The sequence below is a fragment of the Petromyzon marinus genome, chromosome 55 (assembly GCF_048934315.1).
Source record: "Petromyzon marinus isolate PM22_M1 ecotype Great Lakes invasive population chromosome 55, UKy_Petmar_22M1.pri1.0, whole genome shotgun sequence".
NCBI lineage: Eukaryota > Metazoa > Chordata > Hyperoartia > Petromyzontiformes > Petromyzontidae > Petromyzon > Petromyzon marinus.
The window spans coordinates 13,954,960-13,981,171 of record NC_133721.1 but is presented as its reverse complement, the minus strand read 5'-3'; the positions used below and the strand labels follow the sequence as shown (position 1 = coordinate 13,981,171).

At 47.2% G+C, this 26,212-nt stretch overlaps 1 protein-coding gene across 3 annotated transcripts; it reads left to right on the top strand.

The window, feature by feature from the left end:
* Positions 1-8,296: 8,296 nt before the first annotated feature.
* Positions 8,297-21,409, top strand: ESD (esterase D). Of its 3 annotated transcripts, none has more exons than XM_076052401.1 (9): positions 8,297-8,444; positions 13,639-13,715; positions 15,290-15,378; positions 16,363-16,461; positions 17,042-17,166; positions 18,233-18,352; positions 18,786-18,884; positions 19,262-19,429; positions 19,676-21,409. In XM_076052401.1, the coding sequence occupies exons 2-9, from the start codon at positions 13,648-13,650 to the stop codon at positions 19,754-19,756; spliced, it is 849 nt and encodes a 282-aa protein (XP_075908516.1). In that variant the 5' UTR covers positions 8,297-8,444; positions 13,639-13,647; the 3' UTR covers positions 19,757-21,409. The 3 variants fall into 3 exon arrangements, with proteins under 3 accessions (XP_075908516.1, XP_075908517.1, XP_032830922.2); XM_076052402.1 differs by having other exon boundaries at positions 8,306-8,481; XM_032975031.2 differs by lacking the exon at positions 8,297-8,444 and adding an exon at positions 11,305-11,553.
* The last annotated feature ends 4,803 nt before the right edge of the window (positions 21,410-26,212 follow it).

Below are 26,212 nucleotides of genomic sequence, written 5' to 3'. Positions count from 1 at the left end.
ACTATAGCACTGGAGTAAACAGTATACACGTGGTCACAACACTATAGTACTGTAGTAAACAGTATACACGTGGTCACAACACTATAGTACTGTAGTATACAGTATACACGTGGTCACAACACTATAGTACTGTAGTAAACAGTATACACGTGGTCACAACACTATAGTACTGTAGTAAACAGTATACACGTGGTCACAACACTATAGTACTGTAGTAAACAGTACACACGTGGTCACAACACTATAGTACTGTAGTAAACAGTATACACGTGGTCACAGTATACACGTGGTCACAACACTATAGTACTGTAGTAAACAATATACACGTGGTCACAACACTATAGTACTATAGTAAACAGTATACAGGTGGTCACAACACTATAGTACTGTAGTAAACAGTATACACGTGGTCACAGTATACACGTGGTCACAACACTATAGTACTGTAGTAAACAATATACACGTGGTCACAACACTATAGTACTATAGTAAACAGTATACACGTGGTCACAACACTATAGTACTGTAGTAAACAGTACACACGTGATCACAACACTGTATTACTGTAGTAAACAGTATACACGTGGTCACAACACTATAGTACTATAGTAAACAGTACACACGTGGTCACACTATAGTACTATAGTAAACAGTATACACGTGGTCACAACACTATAGTACTGTAGTAAACAGTATACACGTGGTCACAACACTATAGTACTGTAGTAAACAGTACACACGTGATCACAACACTGTATTACTGTAGTAAACAGTATACACGTGGTCACAACACTATAGTACTATAGTAAACAGTACACACGTGGTCACACTATAGTACTATAGTAAACAGTATACACGTGGTCACAACACTATAGTACTGTAGCAAACAGTATACACGTGGTCACAACACTATAGTACTGTAGTAAACAGTATACACGTGGTCACAACACTATAGCACTGTAGTAAACAGTATACACGTGGTCACAACACTATTGTACTGTAGTAAACAGTATACACGTGGTCACAACACTATAGTACTGTAGTATACAGTATACACGTGGTCACAACACTATAGTACTGTAGTAAACAGTATACACGTGGTCACAACACTATAGTACTGTAGTAAACAGTATACACGTGGTCACAACACTATAGTACTGTAGTAAACAGTACACACGTGGTCACAACACTATAGTACTGTAGTAAACAGTATACATGTGGTCACAACACTATAGTACTGTAGTAAACAGTATACACGTGGTCACAGTATACACGTGGTCACAACACTGTAGTACTGTAGTAAACAGTATACACGTGGTCACAGCACTATAGTACTATAGTAAACAATATACACCTGGTCACAACACTATAGTACTGTAGTAAACAGTATACACGTGGTCACAACACTATAGTACTATAGTAAACAGTATACACGTGGTCACAACACTATAGCACTATAGTAAACAGTACACACGTGGTCACAACACTATAGTACTATAGTAAACAGTACACACGTGGTCACAACACTATAGTACTATAGTAAACAGTACACACGTGGTCACAACACTATAGTACTGTAATAAACAGTATACACGTGGTAACAACACTATAGTACTATAGTAAACAGTATACACGTGGTCACAACACTATAGTACTGTAGTAAACAGTATACACGTGGTCACAACACTATAGTACTGTAGTAAACAGTATACACGTGGTCACAACACTATAGCACTGGAGTAAACAGTATACACGTGGTCACAACACTATAGTACTGTAGTAAACAGTATACACGTGGTCACAACACTATAGTACTGTAGTATACAGTATACACGTGGTCACAACACTATAGTACTGTAGTAAACAGTATACACGTGGTCACAACACTATAGTACTGTAGTAAACAGTATACACGTGGTCACAACACTATAGTACTGTAGTAAACAGTACACACGTGGTCACAACACTATAGTACTGTAGTAAACAGTATACACGTGGTCACAGTATACACGTGGTCACAACACTATAGTACTGTAGTAAACAATATACACGTGGTCACAACACTATAGTACTATAGTAAACAGTATACAGGTGGTCACAACACTATAGTACTGTAGTAAACAGTATACACGTGGTCACAACACTATAGTACTGTAGTAAACAGTACACACGTGATCACAACACTATAGTACTGTAGTAAACAGTATACACGTGGTCACAACACTATAGTACTATAGTAAACAGTACACACGTGGTCACACTATAGTACTATAGTAAACAGTATACACGTGGTCACAACACTATAGTACTGTAGCAAACAGTATACACGTGGTCACAACACTATAGTACTGCAGTAAACAGTATACACGTGGTCACAACACTATAGCACTGTAGTAAACAGTATACACGTGGTCACAACACTATTGTACTGTAGTAAACAGTATACACGTGGTCACAACACTATAGTACTGTAGTATACAGTATACACGTGGTCACAACACTATAGTACTGTAGTAAACAGTATACACGTGGTCACAACACTATAGTACTGTAGTAAACAGTATACACGTGGTCACAACACTATAGTACTGTAGTAAACAGTACACACGTGGTCACAACACTATAGTACTGTAGTAAACAGTATACATGTGGTCACAACACTATAGTACTGTAGTAAACAGTATACACGTGGTCACAGTATACACGTGGTCACAACACTATAGTACTGTAGTAAACAGTATACACGTGGTCACAACACTATAGTACTATAGTAAACAGTATACACGTGGTCACAACACTATAGTACTGTAGTAAACAGTATACACGTGGTCACAACACTAGTACTGTAGTAAACAGTATACACGTGGTCACAACACTAGTACTGTAGTAAACAGTATACACGTGGTCACAACACTATAGTACTGTAGTAAACAGTATACACGTGGTCACAACACTATAGTACTGTAGTAAACAGTATACACGTGGCCACAACACTATAGTACTGTAGTAAACAGTATACACGTGGTCACAACACTATAGTACTGTAGTAAACAGTATACACGTGGTCACAACACTATAGTACTATAGTAAACAGGATACACGTGGTCACAACACTATAGTACTATAGTAAACAGTATACACGTGGTAACAACACTATAGTACTGTAGTAAACAGTATACACGTGGTCACAACACTATAGTACTATAGTAAACAGGATACACGTGGTCACAACACTATAGTACTATAGTAAACAGTATACACGTGGTCACAACACTATAGTACTGTAGTAAACAGTATACACGTGGTCACAACACTGTAGTACTATAGTAAACAGTATACACGTGGTCACAACACTAGTACTGTAGTAAACAGTATACAGGTGGTTACAACACTATAGTACTGTAGTAAACAGTATACACGTGGTCACAACACTATAGTACTGTAGTAAACAATATACACGTGGTCACAACAATATAGTACTGTAGTAAACAGTATACACGTGGTCACAACACTAGTACTATAGTAAACAGTATACACGTAGTCACAATACTATAGTACTGTAGTAAACAGTATACACGTGGTCACAACACTATAGTACTGTAGTATACAGTATACACGTGGTCACAACACGATAGTACTGTAGTAAACAGTATACACGTGGTCACAACACTATAGTACTATAGTAACAGTATACACGTGGTCACAACACTATAGTACTGTAGTAAACAGTATACACGTGGTCACAACACTATAGTACTATAGTAACAGTATACACGTGGTCACAACACTATAGTACTGTAGTAAACAGTATACACGTGGTCACAACACTATAGTACTATAGTAACAGTATACACGTGGTCACAACACTATAGTACTATAGTAACAGTATACACGTGGTCACAACACAGCACGCCGACTGAGACCGAGCATGGGAGATGATTACCCACAATCCCACAGCGAGAGAGAGGAGAACCATTGGCTCAGTTGTGATCACGTGATGCTCGGCAGGCAAAGCTGTATACTTCTTTGGTTCTTTCGGTAAAGTCACGTAGAATGAGAATAAAATAATAAATTGATAAAATAAAATAACACAATAAATTTCTCACGACGTTTCGGCCACAACACAAGCGGCCTTCATCAGGTGAAGGGACGAGACTGTCTGGAGGACAGCGCTGTGTTATTTTATTTTATCAATTTATTATTTTATTCTCATTCTACGTGACTTTACCGAAAGAACCAAAGAAGATGAATCCTTGCAGTCACGAAAGCTTTAAATCGAAATTTAAAGCTGTATACTGTACACGTACTGCTCGTATTGCAAGACATCGCTCGTTTATCAAATTATTATTTATTTTAAAAAAATTGCTCGTCTTGCAAAACACTCGCAGACCAAGTTACTCGCAATCCAAGGTTTTACTGTATTACTGATTGTTTAGCAATGGGAAAGGCTCACCGAGTAGGGCTGAACGATTTGGGGGACATATCTAATTGCGATTTTTCTGACAGATATTGCGATTTGATTTGCGATTAAAAAAATTTAAAGTCAAACTTAAGTTCAATATTCACTGTGTAATAGATTTAAAACATGCGATGGAGCATCACCACGTGATACCATCAAATATGAACTCCTCTATATATTCTAATGCAAGGATGATAACTTAAAATATATGAATTGCCTCCAACATGTATTTATTTTAAAAAAAAATTGAAATAGGACAATCAAACTTCGACCAATTGTTAAGTGAAACAATGAACGTTGTAATAACAAAACAATTCCAATAAGAAAGTAATAGGACTTTTCAAATCGCAAAAATATCGCAGTCTTTGCGATTTTCTCAGCGCATTGTTTTAAATTTCGATTTGAAATCGATTAATCGTTCAGCCCTATCACCGAGTCTCGTGACTCTCTTTTCAGGAGGGTCCTGCCAGGTTTTAGCAGCAGGGGGCGCGATAATTGCTGTTGTGTGGCCGTGTTCTCTGTCTCTCTCTACCCGTGTTCTCTATCTCTCTTCCCGCGGGGGTCGTGTGGATTTTTCTCCGGATTCTTCCGGCTTTGCCCTCCTCCACATTTAGAAACACGCGTTGAAATTATTTGGCTGATACTATAAATTCCCACATGATAAGCCACGATGAGCTATCATGTGTGGCCAGGTTGCCTTTAGCTGGTAAATACAAGTTTAGTGCTTAGTTTTACATGAATTCATGATGGGCCCTCTCCGTTCACTAACCCGCACTAACCAACGTGCGGCAAGGTACAAAGGTGGAATTGTCACACCCACACACTCGTGAAATCATCTGGTCTAGCGGCGGTGTTGTGGCCCCAGCGGTAGAACGTTCGCCGCTTTTGTTGCTGAGGCTCACGGGTTGGAATCCAGCGGCCACCCTGGTTAATACTGGCGGGTGGATTCACCAAAATAAACTACGCGCTCCCTGCCGTACTCATCACAGCAGACGTTAATGATCCCGTGGAGTCATTCGCAAGAGGAGGCCATTGTGCGCCGGCGACATGGTCAAAATATTCAGGGCTGAAAAATCACCTGCACATTACGCCATTGGGATGGCACACAGCAACATAGCACCCCATTGTAAAAGTACCTGGCAGAACCCTCCTGAAATAGGCCATGCAACTCAGTAAAGCTTTCCTGGGTGACCAAGCGTAGTAGTAGTAATAATAATAAACCCATGTGAACTATTACCTACATTTTGGCTTTGCAAACGCACGTGGAAAATTAATCGTGTGGAAGTCACGAACAAACAGGATGCAACATACACGAATGAAGCTTTCTAAGAGCAAGAAAACTCGATATGGACCAGTTTCGACTTTCTGAGTGTCATCAGCAGCAGTCATTAAACGCATGTTGCTGGGTTTCTGGATGTTATTAGCAAGAGCACTCCGTATAAACTGACGTGTAAACATACTTGCATTGTTGTGTGTAGGGACAGATACATTACTGTACGTAGAGACGTATTGTCTGCTTGCTTTTGTACAAACACGCTAATGATTATTATATTATTGGTTCTTTCGGTAAAGTCACGTAGAAGGGAAATAATAAAATAATAAAAAATAACATTCTCACGACGTATCGATTGCAACACAAGCAATCATTCTTGCTGTGGGTTTCACACCTGATGATGATTGCTTGTGTTGCAATCGAAACGTCGTGAGAATTTTATTGTTTTATTTTATTATTTCCCTTCTACGTGACTTTACCGAAGGAACCAAGAATATGAATCACTGCAGTCACGAAAGCTTTAAATCGAAACACTAATGATTATTTCGTGTTATGTTTTACAATATTCAGTTTAGTTATGAGTCGAACTAGTATGACCCATATATAACAGAGGGTCTTTGTCTATACACGTCTGGCAGATCACCAGCTTTGATGCAAGCAACGCCTGACTGCTGCTGATGAGACAGCGAATGTTGAAACCCATTCAGTTTTGCTGCTGTTGTTGCCACAATGCTGCCTGGATTCTGCACAATTACTTTACTTTGTGGCTGATGGGGTTCGTAAAATATATATTTATAATAATTCCATGCCTTTATACGATATATTTATTGTTGGGAGGAGTGATATATGGGATTTTTTTGCGTGCAAAATTACGTTATATTTTTATGTGGAGGGACCGATATGGAAAGTCTGCCAATATATTTTATTACGACAGTGTTATATTATTGTGTATGGCAGCAGCGTGTTCCGGAGTCCACTGCCAGTCTCTGCTGCTGGCCAAGAGAGAGGGCTTCAGGAGAGGAGAGTTCAGTGTGGTCGTGCTGTTCCTTCTCCGTGGAACGCTCGCAGACTACCGCAGTGATTTCGCTTACTCCGTGGGTCCACGTTTAAACCGTTACAACAAATTTCGATTTAAAGCTTTCGTGACGTTTCGGCCACAACACAAGCGGCCTTCATCAGAGACTGTCTGGAGGACAGCGCTGGAGCGAAAAAGCGTTATATATTTTTATATTTTTGGCTCCAGCGCTGTCCTCCAGACAGTCTCGTCCCTTCACCTGATGAAGGCCGCTTGTGTTGTGGCCGAAACGTCGTGAGAATTTTATTGTTATTTTATTTTATCAATTTATTATTTTTATTCTCATTCTACGTGACTTTACCGAAAGAACCAAAGAACACGTTACAACAAAGACAAAAAACATCGCCTTAACAAATCGCCGGGGCACCAGGTACTCATTTGAGGCTGAGTCGACCTAGGGGAGGCCCAGGGCATGGTTCGGACAATCGTCGCGACTGGAGAGCTGCCGGGCCCAATGGGCGCGCCCCACGAGTCACTAACGTGGGGGGGAGGGGGCTCCAGCGAAACGTCGACTCCCTCGCATCCCCCACAATGCAATTTGTCGAGATCACTCCACTGCTGGATGAAAGCTTCCCGGCTCACGCGCTGGGTCGCTCGTTGCGGGAGGAGGGGGGGGCAGTGCGGGGTTATCCTAGTAGCAAAAGCAGCTGCTACATATGTAGTAGCAGTAGTAGTAGTGGCTACTATATATGTAGCAGTAGTAGTAGTGGCTACTATATATGTAGCAGTAGTAGTAGTGGCTACTATATATGTAGCAGCTGCTTTTAGCTACGGGCCCCGCACTTTCAAGGGCACACCGCGCTAAATGCTTTGAAGCCATCAATTCAGGTTCAGTGATTCTGCACTTGCTCTATTACTATAGTACTATACCGCCTTCAACTTTTATGAACCACTAAGTTTTTAAGGTTAGCGATTTGTCGTTTTATCTGGCTGTTTAGTAAATGAAAAAATAAAATTACTTTACTGTGCAAGTTAAAATATTGTGTTTTGATATTTACGTCTTTTTTTTATTCAGGGCCCCTTAACAACATTTGCTACAAGCCCCGCGCGAGCTTCATCCGGCACTGCTCGGGGGGTAGTGGCGGTGGTGCTGCGCTAACCGCTGCGCCACCGCTCCCGCCGCCCCCACGTGACAAACGGCAACAGCAGGCGCGGGGGGGGGACACACCCCCTGTACAGTGCGTGGGGACACACCCCCTGTACAGTGCGGGGACACACCCCCTGTACAGTGCGGGGGCGCACCCCCTGTACAGTGCGGGGGGGACGCACCCCCCTGTACAGTGCGGGGGCGCACCCCCCCCCCTGTACAGTGCGGGGGCGCGCCCCCTGTACAGTGCGGGGCGCGCCCCCTGTACAGTGCGGGAGGACACCCCCCCCCCCCTGTACAGTGCGGGAGGCGCACCCCCCTGTACAGTGCGGGCGCGCCCCCTGTACAGTGCGGGCGCGCCCCCTGTACAGTGCGGGCGCGCCCCCTGTACAGTGCGGGCGCGCCCCCTGTACAGTGCGGGCGCGCCCCCTGTACAGTGCGGGGGCCCCTGTACAGTGCGTCCCAACCGAGCGACCCTTAAATAGACCACCACCAGCACTGACGCGCGGTGCCATCGGGGGCAGCAGCAGCAGCCGCGGCCACACCACGGGTAGGGCGCGAACTATTTGCGGCGGATCACTCGGCAGGTGAAGTTGGCGGTGGTGAAGTTGGTGGTGGTGTGGTGGTGGTGGCGGTGAAGTTGGTGGTGGTGGTGGCGGTGTGGTGGTGGTGAAGTTGGTGGTGGTGGTGGTGTGGTGGTGGTGGCGGTGTGGTGGTGGTGATGGTGGTGGTGACGGTGTGGTGGTGGTGAAGTTGGTGGCAGTGGTGGTGTTTCTTTTCACGCGTGCGGTTTGCGGTTCTTTCCTTGCCGTGCTGCTTCTCGGCCATCGCGGTCGTTAACGCTTCATACAGGACGTCTAGCTATGTTGGGATAGCCATCGCTGTGTGCTGTGCAACATAACGCCATGCTGTGTGTATAACATCACGCTATGTGTGTATAACATCACGCTATGTGTGTGCATAACATCACGTTATGTGTGTGTATAACATCACGCTATGTGTGTGCATAACATCACGCTATGTGTGTGTATAACATCACGCTATGTGTGTGTATAACATCACGCTATGTGTGTGTATAACATCACGCTATGTGTGTGTATAGCATCACGCTATGCTGTGTGTATAACATCACGCTATGCTGTGTGTGTGTAACATCACGCTATGTGTGTGTGTATAACATCACGCTATGCTGTGTGTGTATAACATCACGCTATGTGTGTATAACATCACGCCATGCTGTGTGTATAACATCACGCTATGTGTGTGTGTAACATCACGCTATGCTGTGTGTGTAACATCACGCCATGCTGTGTGTGTAACATCACGCCATGCTGTGTGTATAACATCACGCTATGTGTGTGTGTGTATAACATCACGCTATGTGTGTGTGTGTATAACATCACGCTATGTGTGTGTGTGTAACATCACGCTATGTGTGTGTGTGTAACATCACGCCATGCTGTGTGTATAACATCACGCCATGCTGTGTGTATAACATCACGCTATGTGTGTGTGTAACATCACGCTATGTGTGTGCATAACATCACGCTATGCTGTGTGTGCATAACATCACGCTATGCTGTGTGTGTAACATCACGCCATGCTGTGTGTATAACATCACGCTATGTGTGTGTGTAACATCACGCTATGTGTGTGCGTAACATCACGCTATGTGTGTGCATAACATCACGCTATGTGTGTGCATAACATCACGCTATGTGTGTGCATAACATCACGCTATGCTGTGTGTATAACATAACGCTATGCTGTGTGTGTAACATCACGCTATGTGTGTGTGTAACATCACGCTATGTGTGTGTGTGTAACATCACGCCATGCTGTGTGTATAACATCACGCTATGTGTGTGTGTGACATCACGCTATGTGTGTGCATAACATCACGCTATGCTGTGTGTATAACATAACGCCATGCTGTGTGTGTAACATCACGCTATGTGTGTATAACATCACGCTATGTGTGTATAACATCACGCTATGTGTGTATAACATCACGCTATGTGTGTATAACATCACGCTATGTGTGTATAACATCACGCTATGCTGTGTGTGTATATATGACATCACGCTATGCTGTGTGTGTTTATATGACATCACGCTATGCTGTGTGTATATATGACATCACGCTATGCTGTGTGTGTGACATCACGCTATGCTGTGTGTGTGTGACATCACGCTATGCTGTGTGTGTGTGACATCACGCTATGCTGTGTGTGTGTGACATCACGCTATGCTGTGTGTGTGTGACATCACGCTATGCTGTGTGTGTGTGACATCACGCTATGCTGTGTGTGTGTGACATCACGCTATGCTGTGTGTGTGTGACATCACGCTATGCTGTGTGTGTGTGACATCACGCTATGCTGTGTGTGTGTGACATCACGCTATGCTGTGTGTGTGTGACATCACGCTATGCTGTGTGTGTGTGACATCACGCTATGCTGTGTGTGTGACATCACGCTATGCTGTGTGTGTGACATCACGCTATGCTGTGTGTGTGACATCACGCTATGCTGTGTGTGTGACATCACGCTATGCTGTGTGTGTGACATCACGCTATGCTGTGTGTGTGTGACATCACGCTATGCTGTGTGTGACATCACGCTATGCTGTGTGTGACATCACGCTATGCTGTGTGTGACATCACGCTATGCTGTGTGTGTGTGACATCACGCTATGCTGTTTGTGTGTGTGACATCACGCTACGCTGTTTGTGTGTGTGACATCACGCTACGCTGTGCGTGTGTGACATCACGCTATGCTGTGTGTGTATGTATAACATCACGCTATGCTGTGTGTATATATATAACAGCACGCTATGCTGTGTGTGTATATATAACATCACGCTATGCTGTATATATAACATCACGCTATGCTGTGTGTGTATGTATGTATAACATCACGCTATGCTGTGTGTATATATATATAACATCACGCTATGCTGTGTGTGTATATATAACATCACGCTATGCTGTGTGTGTATGTATAACATCATGCTATGCTGTGTGTGTATGTATAACATCACGCTATGCTGTGTGTGTATGTATAAAATCACACTATGCTGTGTGTGTATATGTATAACATCACGCTATGCTGTGTGTGTATATATATATAACATCACGCTATGCTGTGTGTATATATATAACATCACGCTATGCTGTGTATATATATAACATCACGCTATGCTTTGTGTATATATATAACATCACGCTGTGCTGTGTGTGTATATATATAACATCACGCTATGCTGTGTGTGTATATATAACATCACGCTATTCTGTGTGTATATATATAACATCACGCCTGCTGTGTGTGTATATATGACATCACGCTATGCTGTGTGTGTATATATGACATCACGCTATGCTGTGTGTGTATATATATAACATCACGCTATGCTGTGTGTGTATATATAACATCACGCTATGCTGTGTGTGTATATATAACATCACGCTATGCTGTGTGTGTATATAACATCACGCTATGCTACATGCTGCTGTCATTGCTTGGCTTATTAAACGTGGAGCTGCGATGGTCACGAAGTCGCCTCGCGTGTCGTCGTGTGGGCTCACTCGGGGTGGGTCGCTTCGTCCTGTTGACCCGAGAGATGGAGCCGACTTTCATCCAGCAGTGGATTGATGGTGATTGCTGATGACGGAGCTAGCTTAGGGAAGGATTTAATCCAGCAGAGGATTGATGGTGATTGCTGATGACGGAGCTAGCTTAGGGAAGGATTTCATCCAGCAGTGGATTGATGGTGATTGCTGATGACAGAGCTAGCTTAGGGAAGGATTTCATCCAGCAGAGGATTGATGGTGATTGCTGATGACGGAGCTAGCTTAGGGAAGAATTTCATCCAGCAGAGGATTGATGGTGATTGCTGATGACGGAGCTAGCTTAGGGAATGATTTAATCCAGCAGTGGATTGATGGTGATTGCTGATGACGGAGCTAGCTTAGGGAAGGATTTCATCCAGCAGTGGATTGATGGTGATTGCTGATGACGGAGCTAGCTTAGGGAAGGATTTCATCCAGCAGTGGATTGATGGTGATTGCTGATGACGGAGCTAGCTTAGGGAAGGATTTCATCCAGCAGTGGATTGATGGTGATTGCTGATGACGGAGCTAGCTTAGGAAAGGATTTCATCCAGCAGTGGATTGATGGTGATTGCTGATGACGGAGCTAGCTTAGGGAAGGATTTCATCCAGCAGTGGATTGATGGTGATTGCTGATGACGGAGCTAGCTTAGGGAAGGATTTCATCCAGCAGTGGATTGATGGTGATTGCTGATGACGGAGCTAGCTTAGGGAAGGATTTCATCCAGCAGAGGATTGATGGTGATTGCTGATGACGGAGCTAGCTTAGGGAAGGATTTCATCCAGCAGTGGATTGATGGTGATTGCTGATGACGGAGCTAGCTTAGGGAAGGATTTCATCCAGCAGAGGATTGATGGTGATTGCTGATGACGGAGCTAGCTTAGGGAAGGATTTCATCTAGCAGTGGATTGATGGTGATTGCTGATGACGGAGCTAGCTTAGGGAAGGATTTCATCCAGCAGTGGATTGATGGTGATTGCTGATGACGGAGCTAGCTTAGGGAAGGATTTCATCCAGCAGAGGATTGATGGTGATTGCTGATGACGGAGCTAGCTTAGGGAAGGATTTCATCCAGCAGTGGATTGATGGTGATTGCTGATGACGGAGCTAGCTTAGGGAAGGATTTCATCCAGCAGTGGATTGATGGTCTTTGCTGATGGCGGAGCTAGCTTAGGGAAGGATTTCATCCAGCAGTGGATTGATGGTGATTGCTGATGACGGAGCTAGCTTAGGGAAGGATTTCATCCAGCAGTGGATTGATGGTGATTGCTGATGACGGAGCTAGCTTAGGGAAGGATTTCATCCAGCAGTGGATTGATGGTGATTGCTGATGACGGAGCTAGCTTAGGGAAGGATTTCATCCAGCAGAGGATTGATGGTGATTGCTGATGACGGAGCTAGCTTAGGGAAGGATTTCATCCAGCAGAGGATTGATGGTGATTGCTGATGACGGAGCTAGCTTAGGGAAGAATTTCATCCAGCAGAGGATTGATGGTGGTTGCTGATGACGGAGCTAGCTTAGGGAAAGATTTCATCCAGCAGAGGATTGATGGTGATTGCTGATGACGGAGCTAGCTTAGGGAAGAATTTCATCCAGCAGAGGATTGATGGTGGTTGCTGCAGCACCGACTGCTGCTGCTGCTGTTGATTGTAACCGCGACCCTGCTGTAGTATATCACACTTTACTGTACTACAGTACTGTTATAGCGTCATCGGCCACATTCAATCCACTGCTGGATGAAGGCCGCCCTTCCCAAAGATGTCGCCGTCTCCTCCCCACGCTGGCCTGTTTCCGCCATCACATTTGGAATATAATTGGTAGAAGGATTTTATTGTGCAAAACCCATAAAACTTGCAGTACAGCAAATGGATTGAATCCATCTGTGTGGAGTTTTTAGTGTTATTCCCTTGCATGCTTGATGGGTTTTCTCCTGGGTTCTCCAGCTTCTTCCCACTCGTTAATGGGATTGGTCAACCATCCCAGTGTCGCAGGACTCTATCCGAGAGTGCGAGTTTCCGGGACAAATATAGTGACCTTAATATTGTTGCTATCATTTCCAAAAGATGCGACACCGAAACGTAACATTGGTATCGACGCCTTTCTCCCCAATGTCTTTTCACCTCCACAGGACCCAGCCATGGCTCTGGTGGAAATTTCCAGCAACCGGATTTTTGAAGGATATCAGAAGGTGTTTGAACATGAGAGGTACTTCCTGACTTTTAATCTCGATCTGATCGTAACCGCGACCCTGCTAGACCTTGCTGCAGCTGTCCCACCTGATGACGGACGCTTGTGTTGCTTCCGAAACGTCGTGATTTAATAAATTTTATTTTATACCTACGTGACTTTACCGAAAGAACCAAAGAGCATGGATTCCTGTCTTTTCTTTTGTATGGCATTTGCAAAGCGGCCGGCAAAACATGATCACCGCGTGTTTACTCTGGTGATCCATTTGTTGCTTGGTGTATAGCGTTTGGACCTCCTGTGTAAGGGTATAATAGGTCGTATGGTATTTACCAATTGCCAGACGGTTACAGTGAACGTATGGCTCTGTACCCGTGGCACACCACCAGAAGGAGGAGCAGAGTCATTTAATTTGAGTAGAATTTTTTTTATTTTATTTTACCAGGTAAGGCCCACTGAGTTCAATGGCTCTTTTTCAGAAGCGACCTGGCCAAAAATGATAGCCCAACGAAGTGGCTTATCACGTGGAAATTTATAGCAGCCAAATACTCTGAACGTACGTCGATTCTAAATGTAGAGGGGAAAAACCGGAGGACCCGGAGAAAAATCCACGTGACCACGGGGAGAGAGAGACCGCCAGAACTCCAAATATACACATCGGGTCGGGATAGAACCCACGACCTCCTGCATACCAGTCGAGGGAGTTAACATCTCGCCACCATGGCAAGATGTTTGTACAAAAAGGCAGCAGACGGGGGCAAGGTGACAGGGAAGAGAAGGTTTGCTATTGCATAAACTCTGTGTCATCGGTGAGAGTACAAGCACGAACCACTGGGAATTTAAAATTCCAAAGTTGGTTAAACTAAATCTGAAGTAAAGGGGCAGTTAGACTTAAAGTATAGATTGCTGCAATTATCCTCATCAGCAACATAATTATTGTAATCATTATCAGCAGCAACAACATTAGGCATAGCAACATCAACAGCAGCAACAGCTTCATCAACAGCTTCATCAACAGCAGCAACAGCATGATCATTATTGGTAACAGCAGCAGCACCGTGAATTTTCCATCCAACTGGAGGCCTCGCTAGAGCACTCAACCTCCCACCTGGATGAATATAAAACGCAATATTTAAATTCGGTCACAACGGAGGGCGAATTTATTCCAACGGCGTTTTATTATGGGACTGGACCCACCCTCCCTTGGAGCAAGGTCCACCTCCAGCGCGCAACTCGCATTTAGAACGACGCTCAAGCAGGCATGGCCGTTGTAGCATTGGGACTGTGACGAATCCTAGTTGCCATCTGTTTTCATCTGTCCGGGTATAGGGCGTTGCCCCCCCCCCCCTCCCCAACACGTGTGGGTTTTCTCTGGTTTCCTCCCTCGTGTATAAACACTCATCATTAATTGGCTGAAAAAACCTTAAAACAAAAATCGAATGTAGTAGGACCCTCTTGAAAAAGAGTCTGAAGTCTCAGTGTGGCTCTGCTGGATATTATGGATGGATAAATAAATAAAGCTGTATTCATCCATCGTGCATCTCTCCCCTCCCCGATCTCCCCCGTCCACCGCGTGCCCCCTCGCCTACTCGCAGCTTGGAGCTCAAGTGCAAGATGCGCTTCGGCATTTACCTGCCGCCCAAAGCGGAGACACACAAGTGCCCAGTTCTCTACTGGCTATCAGGTGACCCGAGCATGGGCAGACTACCGCCACCGCCACTCAGAAACCGTTATTAATAATAATAACGATAACGACAATTTAACACGTAGGCTTGCGCGACCAATATCCATAATACAGGTTTTTTGGGTTAGATCGCGTAAATATACAAATGCCGTTAAAACCCGCCACCACCCAACACAGCCAACTAGTAAGGGTTGTCACGTAAACAGAACGTGCCAATTCGTCACTAGTACAGCACACCGGTTGTGTGTTGGAGAGCCAAGATTGTAAATGTTGTGGCTTGGCTCTCCAACACACTCGTGACGAATTGGCCACGTTCTGTTTACGTGACAACCCTTACTAGTTGGCTGTGTCGGGTGGTGGTGGGTTTTAAGGACACATATTTACGCGATCTAACCCAAAAAACCTGTATTATGGATGATGACAATTGTTGTGATTTTTCTATTCGCGGCCGCTCTCATAGCGCAAGCCTCTCGCGAAGGAAAGCGCTGCGTTTCCCAGATGGCTATAGTTTGCCAGTAGGTAGAGGCGATGTTGCTACGCGTAATCCTGATTATGATGATGATTTGCGGAATAATTTTTCAGACTGAGCATATTTTGGACCATGATGCTGGCACACAACATCGCGTGAGCTGGTTATGTGCGTGTACGTATGTTGAACTTCTTTCGCACCGTACGTAGCCAACTGTGCTATTCGGAGGTGCGATTAGTTTGTGGGCCAGAGCAGAAATTGGTACCGCCTAAGGTTGCATTACTTTCATCATACCGATTTATTTATACGGTGAATACAAGTGAACTACGTGATAACCCAATCGCATCAAGTGGTTATCACTTAATTCACTCCTCTAATTGGCCTCTTAAAGAAATTGGAACCATTAAAGCGTTGCCAGGTGGTACCGACGAGTGAAGTATGAACTGTGTGTGTCTCAGCCCATGTTTGCTCTCTAACGTTGTGCCCACATCGCCCCCCCGCGCCACGCCTGCCAGGCCTCACGTGCACCGAGCAGAACTTTGTGACGAAGGCCGGGGTGCAGCGCCTGGCGTCGGAGCACGGCCTCATCGTGGTGGCGCCTGACACGAGCCCTCGTGAGCAGCAGCAGCAGCAGCAGCGCGCCCAACATCCCGTCGCCATCATCACCAGCATCGACGCGAACGTCACTCGTCACCAACCGACGACATCGTCCGTCGTCGGTTGTGGCATCAACAGCATCCATGCTCTCTTCGATTATCACCAGCGTCATTACGAGCATCATTACCACCAGCGTCAATGGTGGCATTGTTACCAACATCATGATTCTAATCATAACATCATCATAACAATTTATCACCACCATCAACTGCAAGGCGCCACTGCCGCGCAATGTTCACTCACTTTTGAACAGTTTCCATTCCCGAATTCCCTACGTCACGAAGCTCAAAGCAGAACAAGCGAAATGTCGTCGTACCTGTAACCCTCCGGTGAGGCGGAGGAGCTTTCGCGGTCAAAATTTGATCAATACCTCGGCACGTATAAATAATAATATCGTTGTAAACGTTGGCAACCTTGTCGGGTGTTGAGGGGTGATATAATGACCAGGATTTTGACATAAAACTACTTCTACTTTAACTACATGGAATGACCCGAAAGAAAACATGGAACCCCAAACCCGTGTGTCGGCGCACTCAGGCGGCTGTAACGTGGAGGGGGAGGACGAGAGCTGGGACTTCGGTTCGGGAGCCAGCTTCTACGTGGACGCGACGCGCGACCCCTGGAGCCAGCACTACCGCATGTACTCCTACGTCACGCGCGAGGTGACGCGCTGCGGGCGGAACGACGTGCCCAACTCGTCGCTTCTGCATCGATGCTTTTTTTTTTGTCCTAATAGATTTAGGTTTTTTTTTTTTACACCTCCACAATTTTATTCCAAGTGGCGCTATCGGCGTCGTGTCACTTGACGAAGTCCCCATTCGGAAATCTCGCAGTGCAGCGCGGCCCTCGCATGTTAGAGAATGGCCCGTGGAAGCGGATATCGCAGAGCTACCATTCGAGATCCTTAAAGCGACCTCTGCTCCACTATTCCACATGGTCCAGGGAAGCGCTTTTCCTACCGGCTCTTCCCAGACACTCTTGCAAATGAGACTACCCTTGTCTCTTGAGTTCACACCTGGTTAAACATTACAAAAATATATATATAATATTCATTGCATGACAGTAAAACTGATCGAGTGCAGAACATAAATTGACGTAATTTAAAGTTTTTGTTTCTGTTCAGTCATTCGTGACCGGGCTGACACCATCAACTCGCTACACTTGAGAACCCAACTTTAACCGCAGGCGGCTAAAACCTGGGTTCGACCTCTAGAATTGAGCGTTGCCAGCTCGGTGACTTCCAGAAGATGATTGTGATCGCGATGCTTTATTATGGGGAGAGATGTCTTCTGGAAGATCATTGTTGTCAACTAGATTAAACTAAACTGTTTTTATTTTACCAGGTAAGGCCCACTGAGCTATGTAGCTCTTTTTCAGAAACGACTTGGCCACAAATGATAGCTCAACGAAATGGCTTAGCATGTGGACATTTATAGTGGTAGCCAAATACTCTAAATGCACGTTAATTCCAAATCTAGAGGGGAAAACCGGAGGACCCAGAGAAAAATTCACACAATTAAAACATGTCTACCAGAAAACCCAATTTTATATTCCATATCATAAAGACGCACCCGCAACATTTACTTTTGGATACAGCGAAAATAAGCGCCGTTTTATAATCCAGATGATGCGATATACTGGACATGGGGTGCCGGGCGCGGAAACATCGAAGTGCTACGCAGAACGGGTGAAGCGTTGAGTGTTGACGTGCGGACGTGGCCTCCACAGCTGCCCAAGCTGGTGAAGGAGTCGTTCAGCGCGGACGCCGAGAAGCAGTCGATCTTCGGGCACTCGATGGGGGGGCACGGCGCGCTGGTCTGCGCACTGAGGAACCCCGGCATGTACAGGGTGAGGATCCGCCGTGAAGTGAACGGGGAGTACGGGAGGGGGAACAAAGCACGGAGCATTGTATAATACGGAGACCATGGGCAGCGTAACCCGATTCTCAGGGCCGTACTCTCAAGTTGCGGCTTGGCTCTGGCTCGGTCTCCACTAACGTAAACCCCGCTCTGACTTGAACCGCCTCGGTCGCTTTCAAAGATGCGTAGAGTGAACGGCTCAGCTGTGGCTCACCTCGGGCTCAGCTCATGGAAATCTTGAGCGCATGGCTGGGACCATTGCTCAGAGTCAACTCAGGTAAAGCACGTATTTGAGCTGGATCACTTGAGCCAAGCCTGAGCCTTGACTAAGAATACCGACCTAAACATCCGAATTGCTGGACTGCCGATCTCACCACTCCCTCTCTGCCTCTCCCCCCCCCCCATCACCCGCCCGCACCCAGTCCGTGTCGGCGTTCGCGCCAATTTGCAACCCAGTGGAGTGTCCGTGGGGCCAGAAGGCCTTCGCGGGCTACCTTGGCGAAGACCGCGAGGCCTGGAAGGTGCGTTATCGCGTCACGGGTCATGGGTCACTGAAAGTAATTCTCCACCGACCACGCCCTATCTCATTGCGCCTCGGAAGCAAAGCTGCCCGTGGAATTATTGACCTGGTTGCTGGTAGACTGAAATGGGTGGCACGCGGCCAGCAGTGGCCACAGCTATAGAAAATAACGAAAGGTAAACTGGATGCGGTGTGTTTAGGGCGCAGAAATGTTTACCAGTTTGCCAATCAACTGAAGTAGGTGGGACGTGACTCGTGGTAGCCACAGCCGTCGCGAGAGGTGGTGTACTGGATGCAGTGTGTCCGGCGCGGGCGTATTTTCCGGGTCGCCATCACGGGATATGGAATTAAATGAACCGCTTCGTCTTGTTCGCACAGGCCTACGATGCCACGTTGCTGGTGTCCGCCTACTCGGGTCCACCACTCGACATCCTCGTTGACCAGGGCAAGGACGACCAGTTCCTCTCGGCCGGGCAGCTGCTGCCCGACAACTTCCTGGCCGCGTGTACGCAGGCCAAGGTTCCGGCCGTCTTCAGGCTACAGGAGGTGCGGAGCCACCTGTGTGTGCGTGCCGCGATTTAAACTACACCAAACTTTTTTATTTATTTTACCAGGTAAGGCCCACTGAGCTACACAGATATTTTTCCAGAAGCGACCTGGCCACAATTGATTGACCTACGAAGTGGCTTATCATCACGTGGAAATCTATAGCAGCCAAATACTCTTAAACGCGCATTTTAACATGAGCCTGGTTCTCTTGACACCTTTTTGTGGACCCTCCGGTGTGCACAGGGCTACGACCACAGCTACTACTTCATTGCCACCTTCATGGACGACCACGTGCTGCACCACGCCAAGTACCTCAACGCGTGATGGCGATGCGGGGGGAAGCCCGCCGCGAGGCCCGGTGTCGCTCACCATGGCCTGGAGACGCTCATCATGGCCCGGTGTCGATCCTGGGTTCGAGTCCAGGCTCTCGGCCGCCTGTGATTTAAAATCGGTTCCCGAGTTGTGTCGCAGCCCTGTTTGCCAAAGAAAAGGGGCACCACGTTGGCGAGATTTTGCCTACGAATGTTTAACTTCTTTTGCACCGTACGTAGCCAACCATGCTAATTGGAGGTGCGGGGGTTGGACAACACAAAAAGCAGTTGGAAAAAAAAATGAGTTTTCAATACAGATTTAAAATGACATAGCTCCAGTGGCTTCCTAATAGCGCTCACTCACCTGGTATGTAGGAGGTCGAGGGTTCGATCCCGACCCCTGACGCCTGCTGTATATTTGGAGTTTGCGTGTCTCTCTCCCCGTGGTCGTGTGGATTTTTCTCCGGGTCTTCCAGTTTCCCCCTCCACATTTAGACTCAACGTTACGCATGTAGAGTATTTGGCTGCTATACATTTCCACGTGATGATAAGCCACTTCGTTGAGCTATCATTTGTGGCCAGGTCGCTTCTGAAAAATCGCTCAGCGGGCCTTGCCTAGTAAAATAAAATAGTACAAATTTTGTAATATTACGAAATGGTTCATATTTTTATTAAATAGTTAATAGTTTTAAATAGTGGGCAGAGCAAGAAGTGTCACATGGTCTCACTAAACTAAAACAAAACTTTTTATTTAACCAGGTACGGCCCACTGAGCTCTGTAGCTCTTTCTCAGAAGCGACCTGGCTACCACAAATGATCACTCAACGAAGTGGCTTATCACGTGGAATTTGTAGCAGTCAAATACTCTAAACGCACGTTCATTATAAATGAGGAGGGAAAAGCCGGAGGACCCAAATAAAAATCCACGCGACCACGGGGAGAACATGCAAACTCAAAATATACAATAGGCATCAGGGTTGTGATCGAACCCACGACCTCTTGTATACCAGGAGAGGTAATTAACATATTGTCACCATCGCAGCAGCAGCTCTGGTTTTGTGGAGCACTGCCACGTGGCCAGGTTGGATCTTGACCTGGCAACTTGGGTGTGGAGCCGGTTCAGAGTATTCTACGTGTACGTGACATCATCATCATCATCTTATACGAGGAGATCCACTACTCGAGATGACATGGATGGCTAAGCCACCCCGCCGATTTCACGACATTGTGCGTGTGACACAATTGTCGAGAGACAATTCGTGCCAGTAACGAGCAAAGTAAGATTATTTTGCATTGAGGTTGGCAGAGCGAGCAGAACTATAAAAGTGGAACTAAAATAATTAAATAATGTTGAAATATGTACATCTTCCAGGATGTGTGGTCATCGTGGAAGAGTAGGCCAAAAACTCCCTCCACAGGGGCTCTCTCGAGCTCCCTCCAGCGACGGAGGGCCTCCTGCCAACATTTCCGTTCGTGCCGCAGCGTTGCACCTTTACCGTCAATTTAATCTCCAACCCCGTGACCGCAAACGGTGACCATCAAACCGCTTGGGGTGTGTGTGTCTGTGTCTGTGTGTGTTTTTGTGCTACACATGCCCTATGCCCCCCACCCCCCAGTTTGTTGTGCTCATAATCTGCTTAAATAAATTTGTAATTGCAAACTCAAAGCTCAGCTGGGCAATGATTAACGCGCGGTTTAAACATTACGCCGATGCTGCGCCACTGTGTCTTTTGTTCCTTGCCCGTAAAGGTCCTCACACGGCCCCAGGCACAGCGCCTCGTATTTCACGGCGGCTTCAAAATCACTCGGACATCGCGCACTCCTGGCTGTTGTACGCCCTCCGTGCGGTGGCGGCTGCGAATGCAACCCGCTCGCTCCGGCGATCGGTCGCTACGACCGCGCCCGGAGTGGGGCGAGAAGGGGGGGTCGTAGCCCGACGTTGCCCAGCCTGCGTCCGCCCTCGTCGAGTCGCCCAAAGGTTTGCATGGCTTGGGTTCGTTGGACTTCCACGTCGTTCCTGCAATGAGGCGTTGTGCTCGTGACCGGGTAGCGGACTTTGCTCGTCTTCTATCGAGCGCGAGTGCCGCGCTTCTACAAGGAGAGTATAAAAACACTTTGAATTTTACCAGGTAAAGCCCACTGAGCTATGTATAGCTCCTTTTCAGAAGCGATCTGGCCACAAACAATAGCTTATCATGTGGAAATGTATAGAAGCCAAATACTACTAAACGCATGTTTCTCAATGTAAAGGGAAAACCCGGAGGACCCGAAAGAAAAATCCACGCTACCACGGGGAGAACATGCAAGCTGGAAATATACAACAGGCGTCAGGGTTGGGATCGAACGCACGACCTCTTGTATACCAGGTGAAGTAGTTAACATCTCGCAACCTCTAAGAACTGTACTGACAGCAGCGTCCCACCATCTGTTTTTACACAGAGGCTCACTTCGCCACAGATTCACACAGAGGCCCAGAGATATACTCACGTGGAGACCAACACAACTACAATTAGCACGGTTGGCTATGTACGGTGCGAAATAAATTCAATGTACAACACATCGGAAGCTTATATTCTTTCGGTGAAATCACGTAGATAGGTTCAAATAAAATAACAAAAAACTACGACGTTTCGATCGCAACACAAGCATTCGTCATCAACACAAGCGTTCGTCATCATCTTCCTGATGACGAACACTTGTGTTGCGATCGAAACGTTTTTTTTGTTATTTTCTTTTAACCTATCTACGTGACTTTATCGAAAGACCCAAATAATATAAATTCCTGCAGTCACGAAAGCTTTAAGTCAAGACATAGGAAGCTTTGACCCATAAAGTTTGTCATAGGCTTGGAGACATTCCCATAGACTCACGCGGAGACCACAGATCTGCCTCAGAGTATCCCACCATCGACTCCGATGTCTTCTCTCCCCCTTAGTCGCTGGACTTAATGGAGACCACTCCGATGCATGTGCACGCGCAGGGACACAGCGTGTCCCACTCGTGCACACGCAGGGACACTGCGTGTCCCACTCGTGCACACGCAGGGACACTGCGTGTCCCACTCGTGCACACGCAGGGACACAGCGTGTCCCACTCGTGCACACGCAGGGACACAGCGTGTCCCACTCGTGCACACGCAGGGACACAGCGTGTCCCACTCGTGCACGCGCAGGGACACAGCGTGTCCCACTCGTGCACGCGCAGGGACACAGCGTGTCCCACTCGTGCACGCGCAGGGACACAGCGTGTCCCACTCGTGCACGCGCAGGGACACAGCGTGTCCCACTCGTGCACGCGCAGGGACACAGCGTGTCCCACTCGTGCACGCGCAGGGACACAGCGTGTCCCACTCGTGCACGCGCAGGGACACAGCGTGTCCCACTCGTGCACGCGCAGGGACACAGCGTGTCCCACTCGTGCACGCGCAGGGACACTGCGTGTCCCACTCGTGCACACGCAGGGACACTGCGTGTCCCACTCGTGCACACGCAGGGACACAGCGTGTCCCACTCGTGCACGCGCAGGGACACAGCGTGTCCCACTCGTGCACACGCAGGGACACAGCGTGTCCCACTCGTGCACATGCAGGGACACAGCGTGTCCCACTCGTGCCTACGAAACATGGGCATACCGCTGTGCGGGGTTTCGAAGGTTGCAGCTTGGCTAAATGATTCTGTGGGACGGGCACGTGGTGGTTGCGTACGCGATGACATCGACTCCGTATTCCACAATTCATTCGCTTCATCGTTTTTGAATGATCGCTGGATTGTGGTTAAAGGTTGAACAGAGAGCTGTTGATTATAATTATTATTTTTACAAACGTCGCTTCCCGTCCGTTCCAAATGAGATGTTTTCTAGTCCACCAATGGCATGGATTCTGCGACCCCATGTAAAAAAAAATAACGTGCAGCCCTCGGTCAATCCACTGCTGGATGAAGGCCCCCCCCACGCCGTGTTGGTCATGATGCTTGTTTGACCATACTTTACCAAATCGGTCAGTGTTGGTTGGTAAATGCGGAGTTGGCAGGAACGGGTTCGGCTATCGCTCACCACTGATGTTAGCCGTCGTGGTGGGGGCGCCACGGTGGCTATGAGATGTTAACTACCTCGCCTGGTATACAGGAGGTTGTGGGTTCGATGCCGACCCCTGACGCCTGCTGTATATTTGGAGTTTGCGGTGTCTCTCCCCGTGGTTGCGTGGATTTTTTCTCCGGGTCCTCCGGCTTTTCCCTCCACATTTAGAATCGACGTCACGCGTTTAGAGTATTTGGCTGCGATACATTTCAAACGTGATGATAAGCCACTTCATTAAGCAATCATTCGTGGCCACGGCGCTTCTGAAAAAGAGCTATATAGCTCAGTGGGCCTTACTTGGTCAAATACAAGTATTGTACAATATTGCATATCGTAGTATGCTAACCACTAGCACACCACTCCGTCCAGACAACTGTTAACCAGCAGTTTGCTTAAACGAGCAAACTCTGGAATAGTTTCTACCTTCAGGGTCTCATCATCAGTCAGGATTTTAAAACAAAATGCTGCTTGGTTGCCAGACCCGATCTACAAATCTGTGTCTCCGCTGCAAAAAAACAGCATTCGTTTCTTAAAACTCAATAATTGTTTGGAGTATTGTGGCTAAACAAATATATATTCGTCTTTCCACATAATATACTCCTGTACTTGTGTTCTATCAATCGGTTGGACATCCCAGAAGGCAGTGTGGCATTTACTTTCATATTTTGTATGGAGGGGGCACGTAATTATTTATTCTCCAGACAAATATCCAACCTGCATTTGTGCAAGTGTGGCGACTGACGACGACGTAGCGAGAGCCACTTTATTGGGACGCAGCCACGATACGGGGCCCTAGGCGTCGTGCCGACTCCAGCTTGTAACTTCCTCCCAACGTCCCCACTCCTCGTGCTCTCTCTCCACTTTAATATTCCTCGGGGCCCTTGCTGGAGCCTTCTTGTCCTTGGTTTTCCCTGAGCATAATCCCAGTCCTTCCCCTACAACGGATCCTCTCTGTTCTCCGATCGATCTCGTTCAAACCTGATTCCTCCAATCCCTTTAAAAGGCAGTCTCACGAACAATCGGAGACCTTCCAATATTTTCAAATAGCCGTGAGGCTGCGTATGGGCTTCGGGGATATTTTTGGGTCATTCCACAAGCATCCTCCTGCACCACCTGCATCTGGTGGTCTCGTCTACCGGGTAAACCCTCGCGTTGATTGAGGGAGTTCCCTCGCTTTATGCGGGTAGACTGGGCTCGACAAAGCGAAATCGCACAGAGTGGAGCGGCACAGTCACCGGACCCACAACGCAGCACACGAGACGGCTACACGTCGATGTTGTCCCGCGTACGGCCGCTTCGCCGCATCCGACTGAATTGAAGCCACACGCGAGAAAAAAATTGTTGTAGAAATGTTCGCGACATCGCGCCCGCACAGAGTGAAGGAGACCCGCACTGTTGGGCCCTGTCCAGTCTAACGTGTTGTTGCCACACCGCACGGAGACCGCTGCACTTTGGCCTAAGCATTGCTACACCACTGCCGTGAGCTACAGTGTCTGTGTGTGTGTCTGTCTGTGTGTCTGTCTGTGCGTGTGTATCTGTGTGTCTGTGTGTGTCTGTGTGTATCTGTATGTGTCTGCCTGTGTATCTGTCTGTGTCTGTCTATGTGTGTGTCTGTCTATGTGTGTGTCTATCTGTCTGTGTGTCTGTGTGTGTCTGTCTATGTGTGTGTGTCTGCCTGTGTGTCTGCGTGTGTCTGTCTGTGTGTGTGTCTGTCTATGTGTGTGTGTGTCTGTCTGTGTGTGTGTCCGGCAAAACAACCCCCTACCTCCTCGCGGTGCCGGACGGGCAACTCTGTCGTGGACAGCGCTGTGGGGGGAGATCCAATTTTGATTGGCTCCTCCCCTCATGGCATATGTGTCCACCACAGGGGCTAAACGGGGGCTCTGGACGGGTGCGAGGGGCTGGTAACCCCTCCACCTTCAATTAATTACCACGAAACTACGAATTAAACTGAAATATGTAACAACTAAGCTTGTGCCGGAGGCCCCGGGGGGCCAGGCGTCTATGACGTCTCCTGGCCAAACCCCAATTGGCGGAGCCAGGAGATTGAATACCTACCCTCGGGGCTACTCCAGAAACAATGAAAAGCCACTACGGGTGGCCACGTGGAATGTTCGAACGCTCACTGCAGAGGAGAGGCTGCCACTCCTCTGTCGGGAGCTGGACCGGTACCGCCTGGATCTATGCGGCATTCAGGAGGTCCGGTGGACCGGCTCTGGCTCCTGCCACCATGAGGGGTGGACAGTCCTCTACTCGGGGCAGCAGACTGCCAAACAACAGGGTGTGGGTCTTCTTTTGAACAAAAGAATGAAGGGGGCGTGGGAGCGTGGCGGTGAGGTGTGGGAAGCTGTAAGCCCCAGGCTACTTTGGGCTCGCCTTCCCATCAACCGGAGGC